We start from the raw sequence: 17500 nt of genomic DNA, 5'->3' as shown, positions 1-17500 counted from the left end.
ATACAGTTATCTAGATCAGCATGTCAGTCAAGAGTCTTATTAGCTTCCAGATGGCCCAGATGATCTCTGCAGCACTATCACTCTGACAGCGAGCTATACTCCACTCATCTTTAATAAAACACACACTAAAATTCCTGAGATCAGAAAAGCTTCAAATTGCTAAATTGGCTCCTCGCAGCATAAACCTGCTTAGGCCCACTAGCTGCAGATTTTTCCAGGTCAGCTCCACCGGCTCACACATATTTAATCTCGCCATCAAACACACAGTGTTTAAAAACCAATTTGCACACACTCCACTATCTCACCCTCTAATGTTTTTAGAGTGGCTTTTTTTAGATGAGGGATCAGTGCTTTAATCATAGCGGGAGAAAAACAATGGAGTATAAGACTCATCCCTCAGGAACAGTAAATGATATCAGTTAGCGTGTACACTAGTGACACAATAAAGAACATGAAACATTTGGTACATGCACCATCGCTTTACCGTCTGTTGGCCTGCCTTCTGTGTTCTACAGTCTGAAGAAGGTTGCTGTTAATAGCGATCAAATTAATGTGATTGGCATTTTAAATGACGTTATTTCAGTAATAGCACCAAATTAAGCTGCACTGAGTGTGTGAGAGATCACACAAATCACAGACAGGAATCAACCCATGAACAGCTCAGTGACTATGTATGTTTAATATCCAAAGAAATATAGGCATGGAATACAGAACCCAAACATCTTTTTCCTAAGAATATTCCAGCAATTCCCGTGTATTGTACCACGATGCTACAAATGAGCGCTGCAGAGTTTTAAAATTACACCAAGATCTTGGGCCGTTTGGGGGGGTGCAGAAGTGTCCGTGCTGGAGGAGCAAGAATGTAGCTACAGTTTCAGCTTTGTGGCAATTCAACAACATCCTAGGGTGGGCTTAGCCCCGCCCCCCAATCCTGTCCCTATCGGAATATGTCAGTGGTGACTGGTTGGTCATTGAAATAAGGGACACACTTCATGCCTACGTGGTAAAATGAGTCACTTATTACTGGTCTATTACCCTGTTCTACCAACAGGGCTTTTCCAGACTTGACCAGTTTCCTCTGAATGGCCACCACAGCAAGGCTGCTCAAACACAGGTCCGTAACTTTGCTTTGAAAAGTGCTGTGGACAAGAATGCACACATGATGTTGCATGAAATTCATCTGCCCTTCAAATTTGTGTTCCCTTTAGGAACTCAATCCTTGGGCATTTGCATTGACCGAAAAGAAATTAGCGCTGGGACTTTGTTGCAGCTAAAGACTTCCGCTTATATAGCTGATTCCTTGTTTTATCCAACTTTAAAAGCACTATGAAGCCACCCAGCGTTTGCCTAGGTTCATTTTGAGGATCTGATATGAGCTTTGCTCTTTTGCACACCCAGATCTGAAAGCCTTCTCAGACCTCTTCTCTTTTTAAAAAACAAGAGTCTATGTTTGCAGCGGAGAACATCCACAGAGAACATCCATAGCTCTCTACTCTCCCATGCCAAAGATCACATCAGTTTCTGAGAAGACTTGTTCATATGTACTCAACACAAACGCAAACTCAGAATCCTCCAGTGCCCTGATGAGGTCTGGGGCAGCATTGACTGTCTCCTCCTCTACTATGTTCTCATCAGGTTTGCCTGAATTCCATTCCATACACCACGTGTTTTTCTTTTAATTGTAGCCCTGCATGTGTTCATTTAAAACATAAACCACAGAGTGGGCATCTCACCCTACTGAAACAAGGAGAATTACAAAGGGGGAATTTTGACCAAACAATACATCCCTGAAATGATTTCACGACACAATGGCCAACAATTGGTCAAAGCACTCCCAGTTCTCCCAGTTCTCCCAGTTCTCTCTTTGTCATACCGATGATTGTTTTTTGCTCCCTGTCTTTTGAAGTGAATGTCGGGCGCTGATCTGCCTTGGTACTTCTGAATCTCTCCTTGTAAGAAAGGCCATCAAAGGACTTCGGCAAAATCAGGCCGACAACATTAGCAACATCTGCCATTTGGCTCCTGCTAGCTAGCTAGATGTTCCCTCTATGACCTTAAAATGACCTTTACTAAAGAGAGACAAAAGCATGTAATAAACCCAAGAACTGTATGTTTACAATTTTATTTAGAATGTACAAATACAAATAGTATAACCAACAACACAGTTGACATTCTCTCAGTACATCCTCTGTGTTAGATGACAAAGCACTTTTGTAAGTTGCTCTGGACAAGAGCATCTGCTAAATGCATAAAATGGAAATGTAACAAAAAAGGAGCAGAAGTTTGTCTCAGTGACTTCACCTGCAAACATTCTGCATAGACTGAGCCTGAACTCTTCCAATGCTGGCGTAAAAATGTAAGAAATGCTGTCAGTTATGTTAAATCAGGCCCTCTGACAGCTCCTCCAATCATATACAACGGCCTGGCATCTGTGTAGCACAAAATCAATCCTACTGTCCAATAAACATGCAGATGCTTTTTTCTATGCAAAAATCTCTCATTATCCACAGCCACATATCTGGCCATCACCCAAAGTGACGTTTTTAAATGACGTAATTTTACTGTCCAGTAAACATTCAGCTTTGCTTCACTGAAAACCAATCATATTATGAAATGTTGTTGAACCATAGTGATGCACAGACTGCGCTCTGACAGGCTTCTATGAGAAAAAAGTATGAAAAAACAAAACAAAAACAACCTGCAGTAAAACTGAACACTTTTCATATTATTGATTTGGAATAAGAGAATTAAGTAATGTAAATTCAGTATTCCACATGTAATTGATAAACTTTTATGTGACATTTTAGAGGAGTCTGGGATTCCCATGTAGTCCTAGAGCAGTTACCTCTCGAATATGCATGACTGTTTCATACTGCAGTATAATGATCAGAGTATTTCATACTCTGAGGAAATCTGAGAGAATTGCTTACAGTAGCAGTAGCCAGTGAGAGCACACAGTGCAGGGGCCTTGATGACTCAGTCATAATAAACCTGTTAATTTCAGACATTTTAAAAATCACTACTTCATATGCAGTCATTGACGAGTGGCGATGAATTAAAACTGAAACACTCTACAAGCAAGGCCGTAGTTCGGTTTTGAAAAATAGAGAGGTACAGTGGGCTAGGTTTAGTCACAATGACACATAATTACACGTATATCCAAAGTGGTATAGCTAAACCTTTTAAATTAGATTAGGCCTATTAATAGTTTGTTGATAGTTTACTGTAAAGTAGGTGTGAAGCTTTCATATTAGCATGGGAATAATAAAGCATAAGAACATTATTTAAAACCAAAAAATGGATTAAGTTTGTGTGTATATATATATATATATATATATATATATATATATATATGTGTGTGTGTGTGTGTGTGTGTGTGTGTGTGTGTGTGTGTGTGTGTGTGTGTGTATGTATATAGAGATATTCAAAATTGTAGTAAAGTACACAGAGATTCCAAAGAAATGGAACTTTCTGAACATATATGAATGTGTGTGTGTGTGTGTGTGTGTGTGTGTGTGTGTGTGTGTGTGTGTGTCTCTCTGTGTGTGTGTTATGGTTATTACCATTTATGAATTCTTATTTTTGTTTGTGTGTTGTTTGTGTGTTAAGGTGTTTGACTATTGACTGCCAGTTCAAGTTCCGCCACTGCCAAGTTAACACTCTTGGGCCCCTGAACAAGGCCCTTAATCCTCAATTGCTCAAGTTATATTCAGACATAATTCTAATTTGCTTTGGATAAAAGCATCAGATAAATGCCATAAATGTAAATGCAAATCTTATCCAGTTACAAAAATCAAAGAAAAATCTTGAGAGTAACACCATCACAAGCCACCATCATTATACATTTAGATTCATTTCCATTAATTTGTCTCTGAAAAGTTTCATACGTTTACTATTATTGACACCTACATAACCTGTTTAATCAGTGATGTTGTGTGAAACGTTCGCAAACATATTAATATGAAAGAAAAAGCATAGTCTTCATCATGAGCCAGAGTATTCATACTTATCGTGTTCTTTACAGTTGCCTTTACTCCAGATGCCATGCTGCTGGTCACTGTCTTGAACACTTACTACAGACAATAAAGTAACGAGCGTTGCTTCGTCTTGCTGGACGGTATGCTGCCTGCCGGTTCACACACAAGCCACCTGGTGCAGTGCTGCTGCCAACGTGCGTAAATTACAGCCGCTGTCAGTGGAACTGCAGACGATGCAAGGGACGGCAGACGCGCTCTCTCGCACGCCGCACGTTAAACAACACGTCTGAACTGAAGGAAGCCTGCACGCATCTCCAAGGAGTAGCTCTCAACCGTTGATTCCCCCCAGTTGTGTTTATCTTCAATTTTCACTTTAGGGCCAAAAAAAAATACCAAGGTCTAGACCTCTGTGACCTCATAGCGGGTCACTGCTTACCAGTACTGCACATCATTCAGTATTGCCATATGCAACAGTCTTCTAAATCTGGCATGTTTACAGGAGGAGATGTCTCGGTACGTGTTTGTCAATGCTGAATTTTGCCACATCACAACTCTACCCTAAAGGTTCTTCATCGAAGGGTTTTATCGGCGTTTTCAGTGTCCAGTGCATGTACTGGAGCGCCACTGGAGAAACAAAAGCAGAAACACCATTCGTACAAATCCACGGCCAATCGGAGCAGTGAAGACAGCACACGGATCCCAGGGTACGGCGCGTGTGTGCGTACGGGGTTCAACATCAGAGATAAAGACAGATGATAGACTCCCAGCAGATGGCCGTGCTCCAGGACTCATTTCCGGACTCTCAGCTCATTTCAGATAAAGCGCGTCTTCCCGAAGCTTTCTCACGTTCACACAGCAGTGTGGGATTCTGTGCGTGTGTGTATGTGTGTGTAGATTCTCTGGTGCGCCAGGCTTTCCCCAGCACAAGCTCATGAAAGAGCCGTTCCTGACCGGAGGTAGACTGGCTATCAGGACTGCTGCTTCCTGCTGCCCTCTCACCCTCCAGACCAGCACAGGTGTGCGTGCATGTACACCAGTGCCGGGCAGTTTATTTACATCTGTGAGCAGAAAGGGGAGGGGTTTTGGAGGTAACACGGTATTGATGTTGTTCACAAATATACAAACAAAATGCCCAACTGCATATATAGCTTCTCAGAGTAACTGCTCCTTCCACAAATAAATGTGGATCACATCTCTAGGCTATCAGAGAAAAACCATGGTGTCAGATCTCATTGATCTCCAGACTAAACCACCATTTAGCTGAGCATGAGCACATGATGACTCAACTTCACATTAAGATAAATGCAACTCTCTACCAAGCCTAATGACTTCAGACAAATCAATCAATTACCTTGACTTACAGATAAAATGGAAATATACCAGGGGTTTAGCTTTTTAATGTTAGCTACCTAATTTGCTAACAACTCACACAGACCACTGGTCAGGGTAGACCTTCATTTAACATTAGCAAACACCTTGCTACTAGGGCTACATTAAGCAGTGGCTAAACACTGGCTTCCAATTCTAGGTCATTGGGCCTAAAGAATATGATAAATTATAATTAAGAAAGTAGAACTTGCATGTAAAACTTAAATGTAAAAGGTACAAATGTTATGCTAATTTGGTTTGCATCCTTTGTGACCCTACATACTTTTGTGGATTTTACTTTGTGTTCGTTTGTGGACTATATGCATATTTTGACCTTCTTCACATAGAAGAAAAGAGGGACGAAACTTGCTTTCCACCTTGTAAAGAGCCCACACAGGTAACAAACATTAACAGCAAGCAGATGATCAAAGATATCAAAGAGACAATGTATAATTGGTGGGAAAGGGTGGAAGGCCATGAGGATAACCCACCCCCACACTAGCAGAATGAATGTAAGGTGCATCCAATCTAGAACCTCTCTGGCTAATTCAAACGAGAAACCTAGCCCTGCCCCTCTGGCATGTGTAAATATGCACACACTGTGCTGAGACTGCAGCCAGAGCACGTCTGGTTTACAGTGACTCCTGTTTCTGTCCGTTCCTGTCTCACAGCTTTGAGGAAGAATGCTGCGATTGTTCTGTGCACTTATTGGAGGTGCAGTGACTGCGTCTTATTATTGTTTTTTTCACAGGCAATTCACAGACCGTCTGAATGCAAGCAAAGAACACAGAGACAGGTCAGACTTTGATCTGTGGAACTCTTCACTGAAGGCAGGTTGAGTCCTAGTTTTGTGTGTGTGTGTGTGTGTGTGTGTGTGAAAGAGAGAGAGAGAGAGATGTCACAGGGAAGAGATATGTGCACTGAGCTCTACTCCTGTCCATAAGTGGGCCAGTAAAACAATTTTTGCTTTTGCGACCCAGTACTCCACCACACTGTGTTTGAAATGAAACATTGACTATTGCACTACACTGCAAAATGTCAGCTTTAATCTGAGGATATTTATGTCTATATTGAGTGACCCATATTGGAATCACAGCTAGAGGACAGAATCAAACCAACACACACTGTGTCTCTGTCCAGTTTCTTGGACAAACTATGCTCTATTAGGTAGAAGTTGGCTCTGTCACTTGGGGCGGGGCTTCTGGCCCCGGGGGCGGGGCCATGTGACAGGGCACCACCCCCTCCGATCCACTGCAGACTTACGGGCAGAACCCGGCCTCTCTGCACCACCAAACCTCACACACAGCAGGTGTGAGCACAGTGAAGAGCACCGCACCTCATCCCCCTGAAGATCACTGCTCCAGGAGCCAGACCTGTGCGCCGGGCTTCCCATTTTTGCCGTGTCCCCCTGTACCACAGATCTGCAGCAGTCAGGATGGGAATTGTTGCTTGAGCATCGCAGTTAAAGCATCCTGCTCTTAATGACATCTTCTCAACCTTCACGAGCAACCTCAGTGCGCGTTAGCATTCAGAAACACAACAGCTATGCACAAACCTTCAGCTAGTTGTCTGTTACTGGTGGGTGAAGTTAGTGAGGACTAAAATACAGAGCAGCTCACAGCTGTAGAGAGGCTGGCAGCTGTGCATCCAGCTAGGGAACACTCACACTGCGTAGTAAAGGAACAATAAGGAATCTGTCCAATGCCATTACACGCACACTGAGTGGTCTGGATGTTTCAGAGATTCTAGACTAAATTAAACATAACCGTCTCCTTTGGGAGATCCACTCTATAGAGCATAAACTAGTTCAGTTGAATACTACAAAGCAATTAGATTTTTAATCATGTGAGCTTGTAGAAAAAATGCAACAAAAAATAATCAATTTCATAAAAACTGTTTGCTACTTTTTGCTGGTAAAAATGACCTATTGCTCCCATAAAGATCCATTAAGATCTTTAATCTTCCTTTAGTACAGTTATTGTTCTCACTGTGTGTCCCCCACTGTTATTGTTGGTGTCTCCAACCTGAGTTTCCTGAGTTTCCAATTCTGGTGTACTCAGATTATACCACAATCGGGCTTTGCGTTTTTGTTTTTTTTTTTGCTTGGTTATTTATTTGTTTCTTTACAGCAAATCTTTACTACAACAAATATGTGGCAGATAGGGTTTCAAAATTCCAACCACTGGGCACCAATAAAAAAAAGAAGAAACATTTCACTTCCGTTTATTACAAACGCAATTTCATTTCTATGTACACATGTCTACTGAGCTTTAGCAGTGTACAGTGTTTTATAACTCCTAAAAGGAGAACACTGCACACATCCCAACTGGCTAGTATTTAAAGCGCAGACTTTCTGAGGTTAGCTGGTAGGTGAGTTACAAGCGATGTGTTAAACTAGTGAAGTACAAGGCATTTGCTTTGACATTTATGTGACCCAGCGACACACTACAATAATACTGATCAATAGCGCAAGTACCAGTTCACCACAGAAGAATGACAAGTAGGTGTCTGTCCAGGCGTTTTGCCAGACGCAGGACAGGGGGCTGAAAAACTGGACTGTCTGGCCTAAAACCAGATGTCTGACTTCCCCAGTGCCACATTAGCCAGCTCCACAGACAACACTAACACCTGGCTAGCCAACCAGGGAAAGAGGTGTCACAGAACAGTGATAGCTGTATCCTTTCTCAGGTTCCAAGTCACCATCATTTAGGTAGAGAAAGTATTTTTTTAAGTTGCCGTGAGTTTGCCAGTATTACCAGTATTAGTTTACTTGTAAAGTATTACGTGTACAGAGAGTTGTGACACCTGTCCAGCTGCTTCTTTCTTATGTTTTTGTTTTGTTTCCGCCTCCCCGTTTAGTTCTCCACCCTTGATTGTTTTCACCTGTTCCTAGTCATGTTCAGTAGTCTCTGTATTTAAGTCCTGGGTTTCGTATTCCTGGTTGCTGGTCTTTGTCATGTATTTCGTACGCCCGGTTGCTTGTCTTTGCTGTGTGTTTCATATGTGTCACGGTTGGTCAACCGGCTAGCAGGAGGGACACGCCCACTCCTGGACACGTGCCATCACCCTTAATGAAGGTGCTGTTCCACCCAGGTGTAGGGTTTACCCTCTCTCCCAGCAGGAAGAACGGACGATGGGGCAGTACATCAAGGAGGCTCTACGACAAGGTTACATTTGACCCTCTACATGTCCGGCATCCGCGAGTGCCTTTTTCGTGAAGAAAAAAGACGGCGGGTTAAGCCCTATAGGGGGCTCAATGAGCTGTTGGTACAGTACCTATACCCACTCCCCCTAGTCCCATCAGCGCTTGAGCAGCTAAGGGGAGCCCAGTTGTTCACTAAGTTAGACCTACGCAGTGTGTATAACCTCATAAGGATCAGGGAGGGTGTTGAATGGAAAACCGCTTTTAGTACGTCCTCTGGACATTATGAGTATCTACGGTGGTGTGAAAAGGTGTTTGCCCCCTTCCTGATATCTTTTTTTTTTTTGCATGTTTGTCACAATGAAATGTTTCAGATCATCAAACAAATTTAAATATTAGACAAAGATAACAAATCCAAACCTACATGGCCCTGTGTGAAAAAGTGATTGCCTGCCCCCCGTTAAAGCATAAATTAACTGTGGTTTATCAAACCTTTGGAAAGCTGAGCTCAATTTCTCTAGCCACACCCAGGCCTGATTACTGCCACACCTGTTCTCAATCAAGAAATCACTTAAATAGGACCTGCCTGACAAAGTGAAGTAGACCACAAGATCCTCAAAAGCTGTGATCCAAAGAAATTCAGGAACAAATGAGATAAAAGGTAATTGAGATCTATCAGTCTGGAAAAGGTTATAAAGCCATTTCTAAAGCTTTGGGACTCCAGCGAACCTCAGTGAGAACCATTATTCACAAATGGCGAAAACATGGAAAAGTGGTGAACCTTCCCAGGAGTGCCCGTCCAACCAAAATTAGCCCAAGAGTGCAGTGCCGAATCATCCAAGAGATCACAATAGACCCCACAACAACATCCAAAGAACTGCAGGCCTCACTTGCCTCAGTTAAGGTCAGAGTTCATGACTCCACCATAAGAAAGAGACTGGGCAAAAATGGCCTGCATGGCAGAGTTCCAAGACAAAAACCACTGCTGAGCAAAAAGAACATAAAGTCTGGTCTCAGTTTTGCCAGAGTATTTCAGAAAAGGAACATCATACCAACAGTAAAATATGGTGGTGGTGGTAGTGTGATGGTCTGGGGCTGTTTTGCTGCTTCAGGACCTGAAAGACTTGCTGTGGTAAATGAAACCATAAATTCTGCTGTCTACCAAAAAATCCTGAAGGAGAATGTCTGGCCATCTGTGCATCACCTCAAGTTGAAACACACATGGGTTCTGCAGCAGGACAATGATCCAAAACACACCAGCAAGTCCACCTCTGAATGGCTTAAGAAAAACCAAATGAAGACTTTGGAGTGGCCTAGTCAAAGTCCTGACCTGAATCCGATTAATATGCTGTGGCTTAAAAAGGAGGTTCATGCTTGAAAACCCTCCAATGTGGCCGAATTACAACAATTCTGCAAAGATGAGTGGGCCAAAATTCCTCTACAGCACTGTAAAAGACTTACTGTCAGTTATCACAAACGCTTGATTGCAGTTGTTGCTGCTAAGTGTGGCCCAACCAGTTATTAAGTTTAGGGGGCAATCACCTTTTCACACAGGGCCATGTAGGTTTGGATTTTTTTTCCCCTTAATAATTAAAACCATTTAAAAACTGCACTTTGTGTTTACTTGTGTTATCTTTGTCTAATATTTAAATTTGTTTGATGATCTGAAACATTTAAGTGTGACAAACATGCAAAAAAAAAAGATATCAGGAAGGGGGCAAACACTTTTTCACACCAATGTAGTCCTGCCTACATCAATGAAGTGCTGCGAGAGTTCTTGGGTAGATCTGTCGTCGCATATATCGACGACATCCTGATCTATTCCTCCTCCCTGGACCAACATGTGCATGACGTACGGACTGTCCTCTGCACCCTCCTACAGAACCACCTCTACTGCAAACTAGTGAAGTGTGAGTTTCATCATAAAGCGGTGAGCTTCTTTATCTGCAAAGGCAGCGTACGTATGCAACCATGCAAGGTGGAGGCAGTAACGAGCTGGCCTAGACCACAAACTCGCAGGGAACTACAACATCTCCTGGGGTTCGCTAATTTCAATTGTAGATTCATTAAGTCCCTTAGTACCTTGGCTAGACCTCTCACTGACCTACTCTGCGGAATGTCCAAGAGGATTAGATGGAATTCCGAGGCGAAGAGGTCCTTCACAGAACTAAAAGTTGCCTTCTCCACCGTTCCTGTATTGTAGCAACCAGATGCAGAGAAGCCGTTTGTGGTGGAGGTCGACTCATCAGACGTGGGCGTAGTCGTGGTGTTGTCCCAACACAAAGGACAAGTAGGACAGATAAAGCCTATTGCCTACTTCTCAAAAAAACTAAGCCCAGCAGAGAGGAATTATGGCGTGGGGGATCGCGAATTCCTCGTGATGAAATTAGCATTTGAGGAGTGGAGGCACTGGTTGGAAGGAGTGTGACACCGCCTTCTGGTCATTATAGACCATAAGAATTTGGAATATCTCCGAACTGCAAAGAGTCTTAATTTCCGGCAAGCCCGTTGGTTGCTATTCTTTACAAGGTTTCATTTTCGTGTTACCTATAGACCAGGAGTGAAAAACGGGAGGGCAGATGCACTCTCCCGGCAACACCATGCAGAGGCCCAGCCAACCAGCCTAGAGCCGGTTCTTTCACCTACCCGTTTCCTGGCCACACTAAGATGGAACCTAGACCGGGAGATAGAGGCAGCGAACCCACACCTGCACTGCCCACCAAACCGTCTCTTTGTGCCGCTCCGTCACCGTTGAGCCCTTATCACGTGGGCGCACACCTCCGTGGGGACAGGCCACCCCGAATCTTCCCGCACGGTGCAGCTACTGAGTGCTCACTATTGGTGGCCTGCCATGAACAAAGAGGTCATCAGGTACGTGGTGTTTTGTGCTGAGTGTGCCCACAGCAAAACTCCTCGCACGCCTCCTGCAGGTAAGCTGTTTCCATTACCCACACCTCTACGACCCTGGTCTCACTTAGCGGTTGATTTCGTCACCGATCTACCAGTTGCTGAGGGCAACATGGTGATCTTGGTCATTGTGGATGGGTTCTCTAAAATGGTAAGATTCCTTCCTCTTAAAGGTCTACCTACTGCTTGGGAGACAGCTGAGCAGCTCTTCCGCCAGTTCTTTTGGCAATTCGGCCTACCGGAGGACATAGCCTCAGATAGGGGGCCTCAGGTAGAGAGGGCCAACCAATGGTCAGGTGAAGAGGGCCAACCAAGAACTGGGTAAATTTCTACGGTTGTACTGCCAAAAGCATCCTGAGACCTGGAATGCCTACCTCCCCTGGGCGGAATATGCCCAGAACTCACTGCGTAATGCAGCAACAGGATTAATGTCGTTTCAATGTGTCCTAGGGTTCCAACCCCCACTCTATCTGTGGAATCCACCCACATCTAAACAGCCAGCAGTGGAGACGTGGTGTAGGCGCAGTGAGCAGGTATGGCTTATCGGAGATTGCGCATAACCATTGCCGACTACAAGAAAAAGGCGGATAGGAGATGTGGGGAGACCCCTCACTACGAACCAGGACAGAAGGTGTGGGTGTCGACTAAGGACAGCCGTGTGGGATCCAGCGGGAAACTAGCGGCAAAATATGAGGGTCCATACACCATCACCGGACAGATTAACGAGGTCACCTACCACGTTGGTCTGCCAGGATACAGCCGGGCTTCTTGGGCCTTCCATATGTCAGCCCTAAATCCAATGGTGGAGGGTCCCCTCTCGAAGGAGGACAACCCCTCGAGTGCTCCGCCGCCTCCCCTAGAGATAGAGGGAGCACCAGCATATAAGGTGAGGACTCTGCTCGATTCCAGAAGGAGAGGAGCGCAGTTGCAGTATCTTGTAGACTGGCAGGGGTATGGACCAGAGGAACGCTGCAGGATACCGGCCTCCTAAGTATTGGACCCTGACCTCACTGCCTCCTTCTACAGGGCGCATCCTCAGAAGCCTTCTCTGCGTCGGCCGGGCCAGCCGCGCACCAGGAGGCTGGCGGGGTCTTCAGAGAGGGATTCTGTTACGGTTGGTTGACCGGCCAGCAGGAGGGACATGCCCACTCCTGCTAGGGATCAAACCTCTTACCTGCCCTGCTCATAGTCTCCGGAATACTGATTAGGTTCAACTATTCCCTAACTGCTTTCCCCTTTATTTAAATCCACAGATTCCAGGAGACGGGGCTGCACATTAGTGGTCCTACGACACTTCAGTTAAGAGAAGTCTCCATGTTCCCATTAAAGGAAGATTGTTGTTTTTGTTAAGTGCGTCCATCGTTGAAAGTCCAATAGAGAATAAAGAGCATTGCTTCGCAACCCTGCCTCTCGCTTCCATCACAGACGTTACAGTATGCCCAGTTGCTGGTCTTTGTCATGTTTCGTATGCCCAGTTGCTGGTCTTTGTCGTGTTCCCTGTTGTTACTCCTGTGAGTGGTTCTTCTGTTAGTCTGCTTGTTGTGCTCGTGTTTGTAGCTTTAGTTCCTCTTGATTTATTCTTGGTTTCCGTTTTGTTTGTCTCCCCTTCTGAGGCAAAGTTAGCCTGTGTTTTGTTTCTTTATTAATTTGTTAGTTTCTCCAGATGTCTACCCATAGTTAATAAAAAACTATCACTTGTGGACCAGTGACGGTTGCACAAACATTGCTCAAGATCATTACCTGACATTGACAGCGTGCTGTATGACTGAGGGTAAAATGAAACCTAATGTAGTAGAATCAAAAACTGTCTACAAAGCCCAAACAGGACCAGGGGTGGCCGAACAAATTGGCTATATATTGAGAGAGTTTGTCATAAAGTACTGATGCTCTCTGTTGATAATGCTTCAAATATGGATTTGGGAAAATGCTACAATTCAGGAACCCCAAAGATTAAAAAATAAAGATATTCTTTATACATAAACGTTTGACACCTTTTTTGAACATATAGGAATCTAAACTGGGAATCGATAAGAACTGGAATCGATGAGCAGAATCATAATCGGAATTAGAACTGCTAAAATCCGAACAATACCCAACCCTACTGGCAGGGCAGCACTCGTCTGAGAAAGACTCAGATCTGGGTGTTACTGGTGAGTGGAAGTGAAGTGTATGAAGGTGAAGCGTCTCCTGCAGTGATGCGGCAATGCAAGACAAAACAGCCGCTCTCTGACTCTCTCCGTACGCACAGGAGAGGGGAGAGAGCATCAGAGAGAGGGGCGGGGGGGAGAATGACATCAGAACCCCCAACCACCATTCATGACCCTGGTTAAAGGGTAGCCTCATGAATATTTAATCAGGAGGGAAGACCGTCATCAAACTACTGCCCTCTCAGGGCTTCAGCTGACAGTAGCTGTGACGTAGCAGTACAGATGGTGGAGCAGGCGGAGAAATGCAAGGGGACGAGCCTGCAGAAGCACAGCCACTGAATACAAGGGGACAGCCTTGCAAAAACATGGCCAGAAATATCTGGCAGCCAGACAGAAACCTCAGCGATGTTTATAATCACGCTGAAAGACCTTTTATGTCTCACTTACCCATCCGTGTCTTGGAAATTGACGTTCACCTTCTTGGCAGAACCAAGCAACTCTGAAAGGAGAGAAAGAGAGAGTGTGTGAGAAAAAAAGTGAGTGTATGAGAGAGAGAGAAATGTGAAACCTTTGTAGCTTTAGGAGGTCTTTCTCTACCATATACCATAAACACTTTCACTACTGAATGCTACCATGAAAAAAACTGGCCTATCTGCTGGAGATGAAGAGAAAGCTCTTTACAGATGACCAAAGCAGCTACTGTTAAGGGCAGTGGCAGGAAGAAACAGGAGGAATAGCCAAAAATACAGTGTGTGTGTGTGTGTGTGTGTGTGTGAGTGAGTGAGTGAGTCTGTGTGTCTCAGGCTGGGAGGAAGTGGGAGAGAAAACACAGCAAGTCTCCATTCTCATGGTGTCCCCAAGGGAGGAGTGGGCCAGGCTGTCAGGGTGCACACAGGAATTCCTACACATCTTATTTAAACTAGTCCATACTGAGCCATGCACTGGTCAAGCACAGTTTCCCAAGGAGACAGACTCATGTTCCATGGTTTTCTTAGCATCTGGCATTTTCTCATATCCAGAGCAACTTCATATCCAGAGCAAGTTATACACATAATCAGTACAGGTGCATTCTGGGAATTGAACCCACAGTCTCTAGTTTCACTGACATCTGTCTCCTGTCCTCTTGGAGGAAAAGAACTTAAACCTGCAGTCCTGAACCTGTCGTTCCCTGCACTAGCAGCCAGAGCAGGAAGATGGGTGAGATGGTTGGGGCCTGTCAGATCCTCTCATAAATCACACACACACACACACACACACACACACAGACCCACACACACACACACACACGCACACACAGACCCACACACACACACGCACACACACACACACACACACACACACACACACACTCACTCGCACACACACAGACACGCACACACGCACACAGACCCACACACTCACACACACACACACAGACCCACACACTCACACACACACACAGACCCGCACACACACACACACACACACACACACACACACGCACGCACACACAGCTGACCACATTCAAGCACACACTTAGATACATCAAAGGCAGCATAGGAGATCTACAATACAGTCACACACTGAGAGTTCACTGGCCCTGTGCATGGGAAAGTGTCCCAGTGTGCGGTGCTGTCTCTCCCAAAGGGGGTGGAGCTGTGGGTGGGCAGGACACCACATGTCAGGGAAGGCAAGGCAGTCAGTCGGTGTCACTGCTCTCACTACAGTCACTCCAGAGACACTACGACCACTAGTATTCATAAAACAGTCTGTGATTGAGCACAGTGACCTCAATCAGAAGTACCTCATAATAACCTCAGTCAGAAGTACCTCATAATAACCTGTCAGAAGTACCTCATAATAACCTCAGTCAGAAGTACCTCATAATAAGCTCAATCAGAAGTACCTCATAATAACCTCAATCAGAAGTACCTCATAATAACCTCATTCAGAAGTACCTCATAATAACCTCAATCGGACGTACCTCATAATAACCTCAGTCAGACGTACCTCATAATAACCTCAATCAGAAGTACCTCATAATAACCTCAATCAGAAGTACCTCATAATAACCTCATTCAGAAGTACCTCATAATAACCTCAATCAGAAGTACCTCATAATAACCTCATTCAGAAGTACCTCATAATAACCTCAATCGGACGTACCTCATAATAACCTCAGTCAGACGTACCTCATAATAACCTCAGTCAGAAGTACCTCATAATAACCTCAATCGGACGTACCTAATAATAACCTCAGTCAGAAGTACCTCATAATAACCTCAATCAGAAGTACCTCATAATAACCTCAACTGGAAGTACCTCAATAATGTCAGACCAGATGCTGCACAACATCACAGGTACACCGTTCAGGTTCAAACATGTAAGTCCTAAGCCCCAGACGTAGCATCAATTGTCGGGCTCTTTTGACTAGCTCAAGACAGCAGGTAGAATTATCGCAATTAACTGGGTGATGCAAAAATCCTGTGAGCATGTTTGGAACTTGGACTGCAGTGCATCACTCCAACCAGGCAAGACTGCACCCTCAAAGCAACTGCCCTGCCACCACAAGGGATTAAAGATCCCAATATTCAGACCCTCGTGGAAGCATTCTTCATCTGGCTGGAATTAGCTGCTTCTGCATGTCTGCTGTGAGGGATTTGCCAGATACAGCAATATTTAGCTCCACACATGTGAACTGTAAATTGGAATGGGATCAGAGTATTCCATAATATTCCTGTGCTCCAGAGTTGCTGATGACTGACCCTGTGGCTCTTAAAAATGTGGCAATCCGCTGCCACTCAGAAGCAGAGCTCATCTGCGACTCAGAAGCAGAGTTCAGCTGCCAGTCAGAAGCAGAGCCCATCTGCCACTCAGTAGCAGAGCTCAGCTCCCACTCAGAAGCTGAGCTCAGCTGCCAGTCAGAAGCAGAGCTCAGCTGCCACATAGAAGCAGAATTCATTTGCCACTCAGAAGCAGAGTTCATCTGCCACAACGAAGCAGAGCTCAGCTTCCACTCAGAAGCAGAGTTCATCTGCCACTTAGAAGCAGAGTTCATCTGGGATCTATTGCAGCCTATCCTTAACCTCTTGATCTCCCAGCTTCCTAAAACATGCTAACCATGCTAACTCTTGTAATTTCTTAGCTGGATATGTACATATACCTTTGTAAAGTTATATATTGTATATAAAATATATTTAAAGTTATATCTGCACATGGCCAGATATAAAATGACCACAGTTAACATGGTTACAATGCAATAGGGTCCTTTATTTCACACTAACCATGGTGGCAATTTACACATTGTGTCTGTCAGAGTTTTTGCGTAAGTTGTGCTGTAGCTGCTGGGCTGCAGAATTCTGGTAGTGATACTGGTAGAGTTCTGATGAGCCCTGTGAATCTGCTCATTACATCTCTTATAGACCAAATACAGTGGAGTGAAATATGGGTCAGTATAGCCAACCATCTCACTAGACTAACTAAAACAGCATGGAAGCGCACATTAGAGGATCCTGATGGACTTCATATTATCTGTGAGGCAGTAGCGGAGACTGCTCCGGGGGGAAGGCGGGAGCCCCTCTCAGAGTTAATGATGTCAGAGGGTTTACTGACTGTCTTCACTTCTGCAGTGTTTTGGAAAAGAAAACGCAAAATAACCCTCAAATAAAAACAAAAACAAACAGAAGTAATCACTCCAGTACATCACCCTGTGACGTCAGCTCAGTCTCACATCTGAACCGTGTGTCTGTGTGTGTGTGTGTGTGTGTGTTAGAGTGTCTCCTGGTCAGTGGGTGGCAATCTTTTCCAGGCCAACACTGGAAATTTGGAGCACATAAAGAAGCAAACAGCGCTCATGGAAAAAACAAAGCGCCCGTAGCGACCATGGAGACCCAGCAGCCCAGCGAGCTGTCCAGCCCTGACAGATTCGGCAAATCCGCAGTTCCAGGACCACAATTGTCAGGAGACCAGTGAGGCAATGG

At 44.6% G+C, this 17500-nt stretch overlaps 1 protein-coding gene across 5 annotated transcripts in view; it reads right to left on the bottom strand.

The window, feature by feature from the left end:
• The window catches only part of caskin1 (CASK interacting protein 1), a 91497-nt gene that overhangs the window by 37466 nt on the left and 36531 nt on the right, over positions 1–17500 (bottom strand). For all 5 annotated transcript variants that reach the window (XM_035530949.1, XM_035530953.1, XM_035530957.1 and 2 more), the window contains exon 2: positions 13989–14040. In XM_035530949.1, coding sequence (XP_035386842.1) covers positions 13989–14040 — 52 coding nt within the window. The remainder of the gene's footprint in view (positions 1–13988; positions 14041–17500) is intronic.

Source organism: Electrophorus electricus, chromosome 1, assembly GCF_013358815.1.
Source record: "Electrophorus electricus isolate fEleEle1 chromosome 1, fEleEle1.pri, whole genome shotgun sequence".
Classification (NCBI taxonomy): domain Eukaryota; kingdom Metazoa; phylum Chordata; class Actinopteri; order Gymnotiformes; family Gymnotidae; genus Electrophorus; species Electrophorus electricus.
The sequence above is the reverse complement of the archived record's forward strand: the minus strand, read 5'-3'. Positions and strand labels throughout refer to the sequence as shown.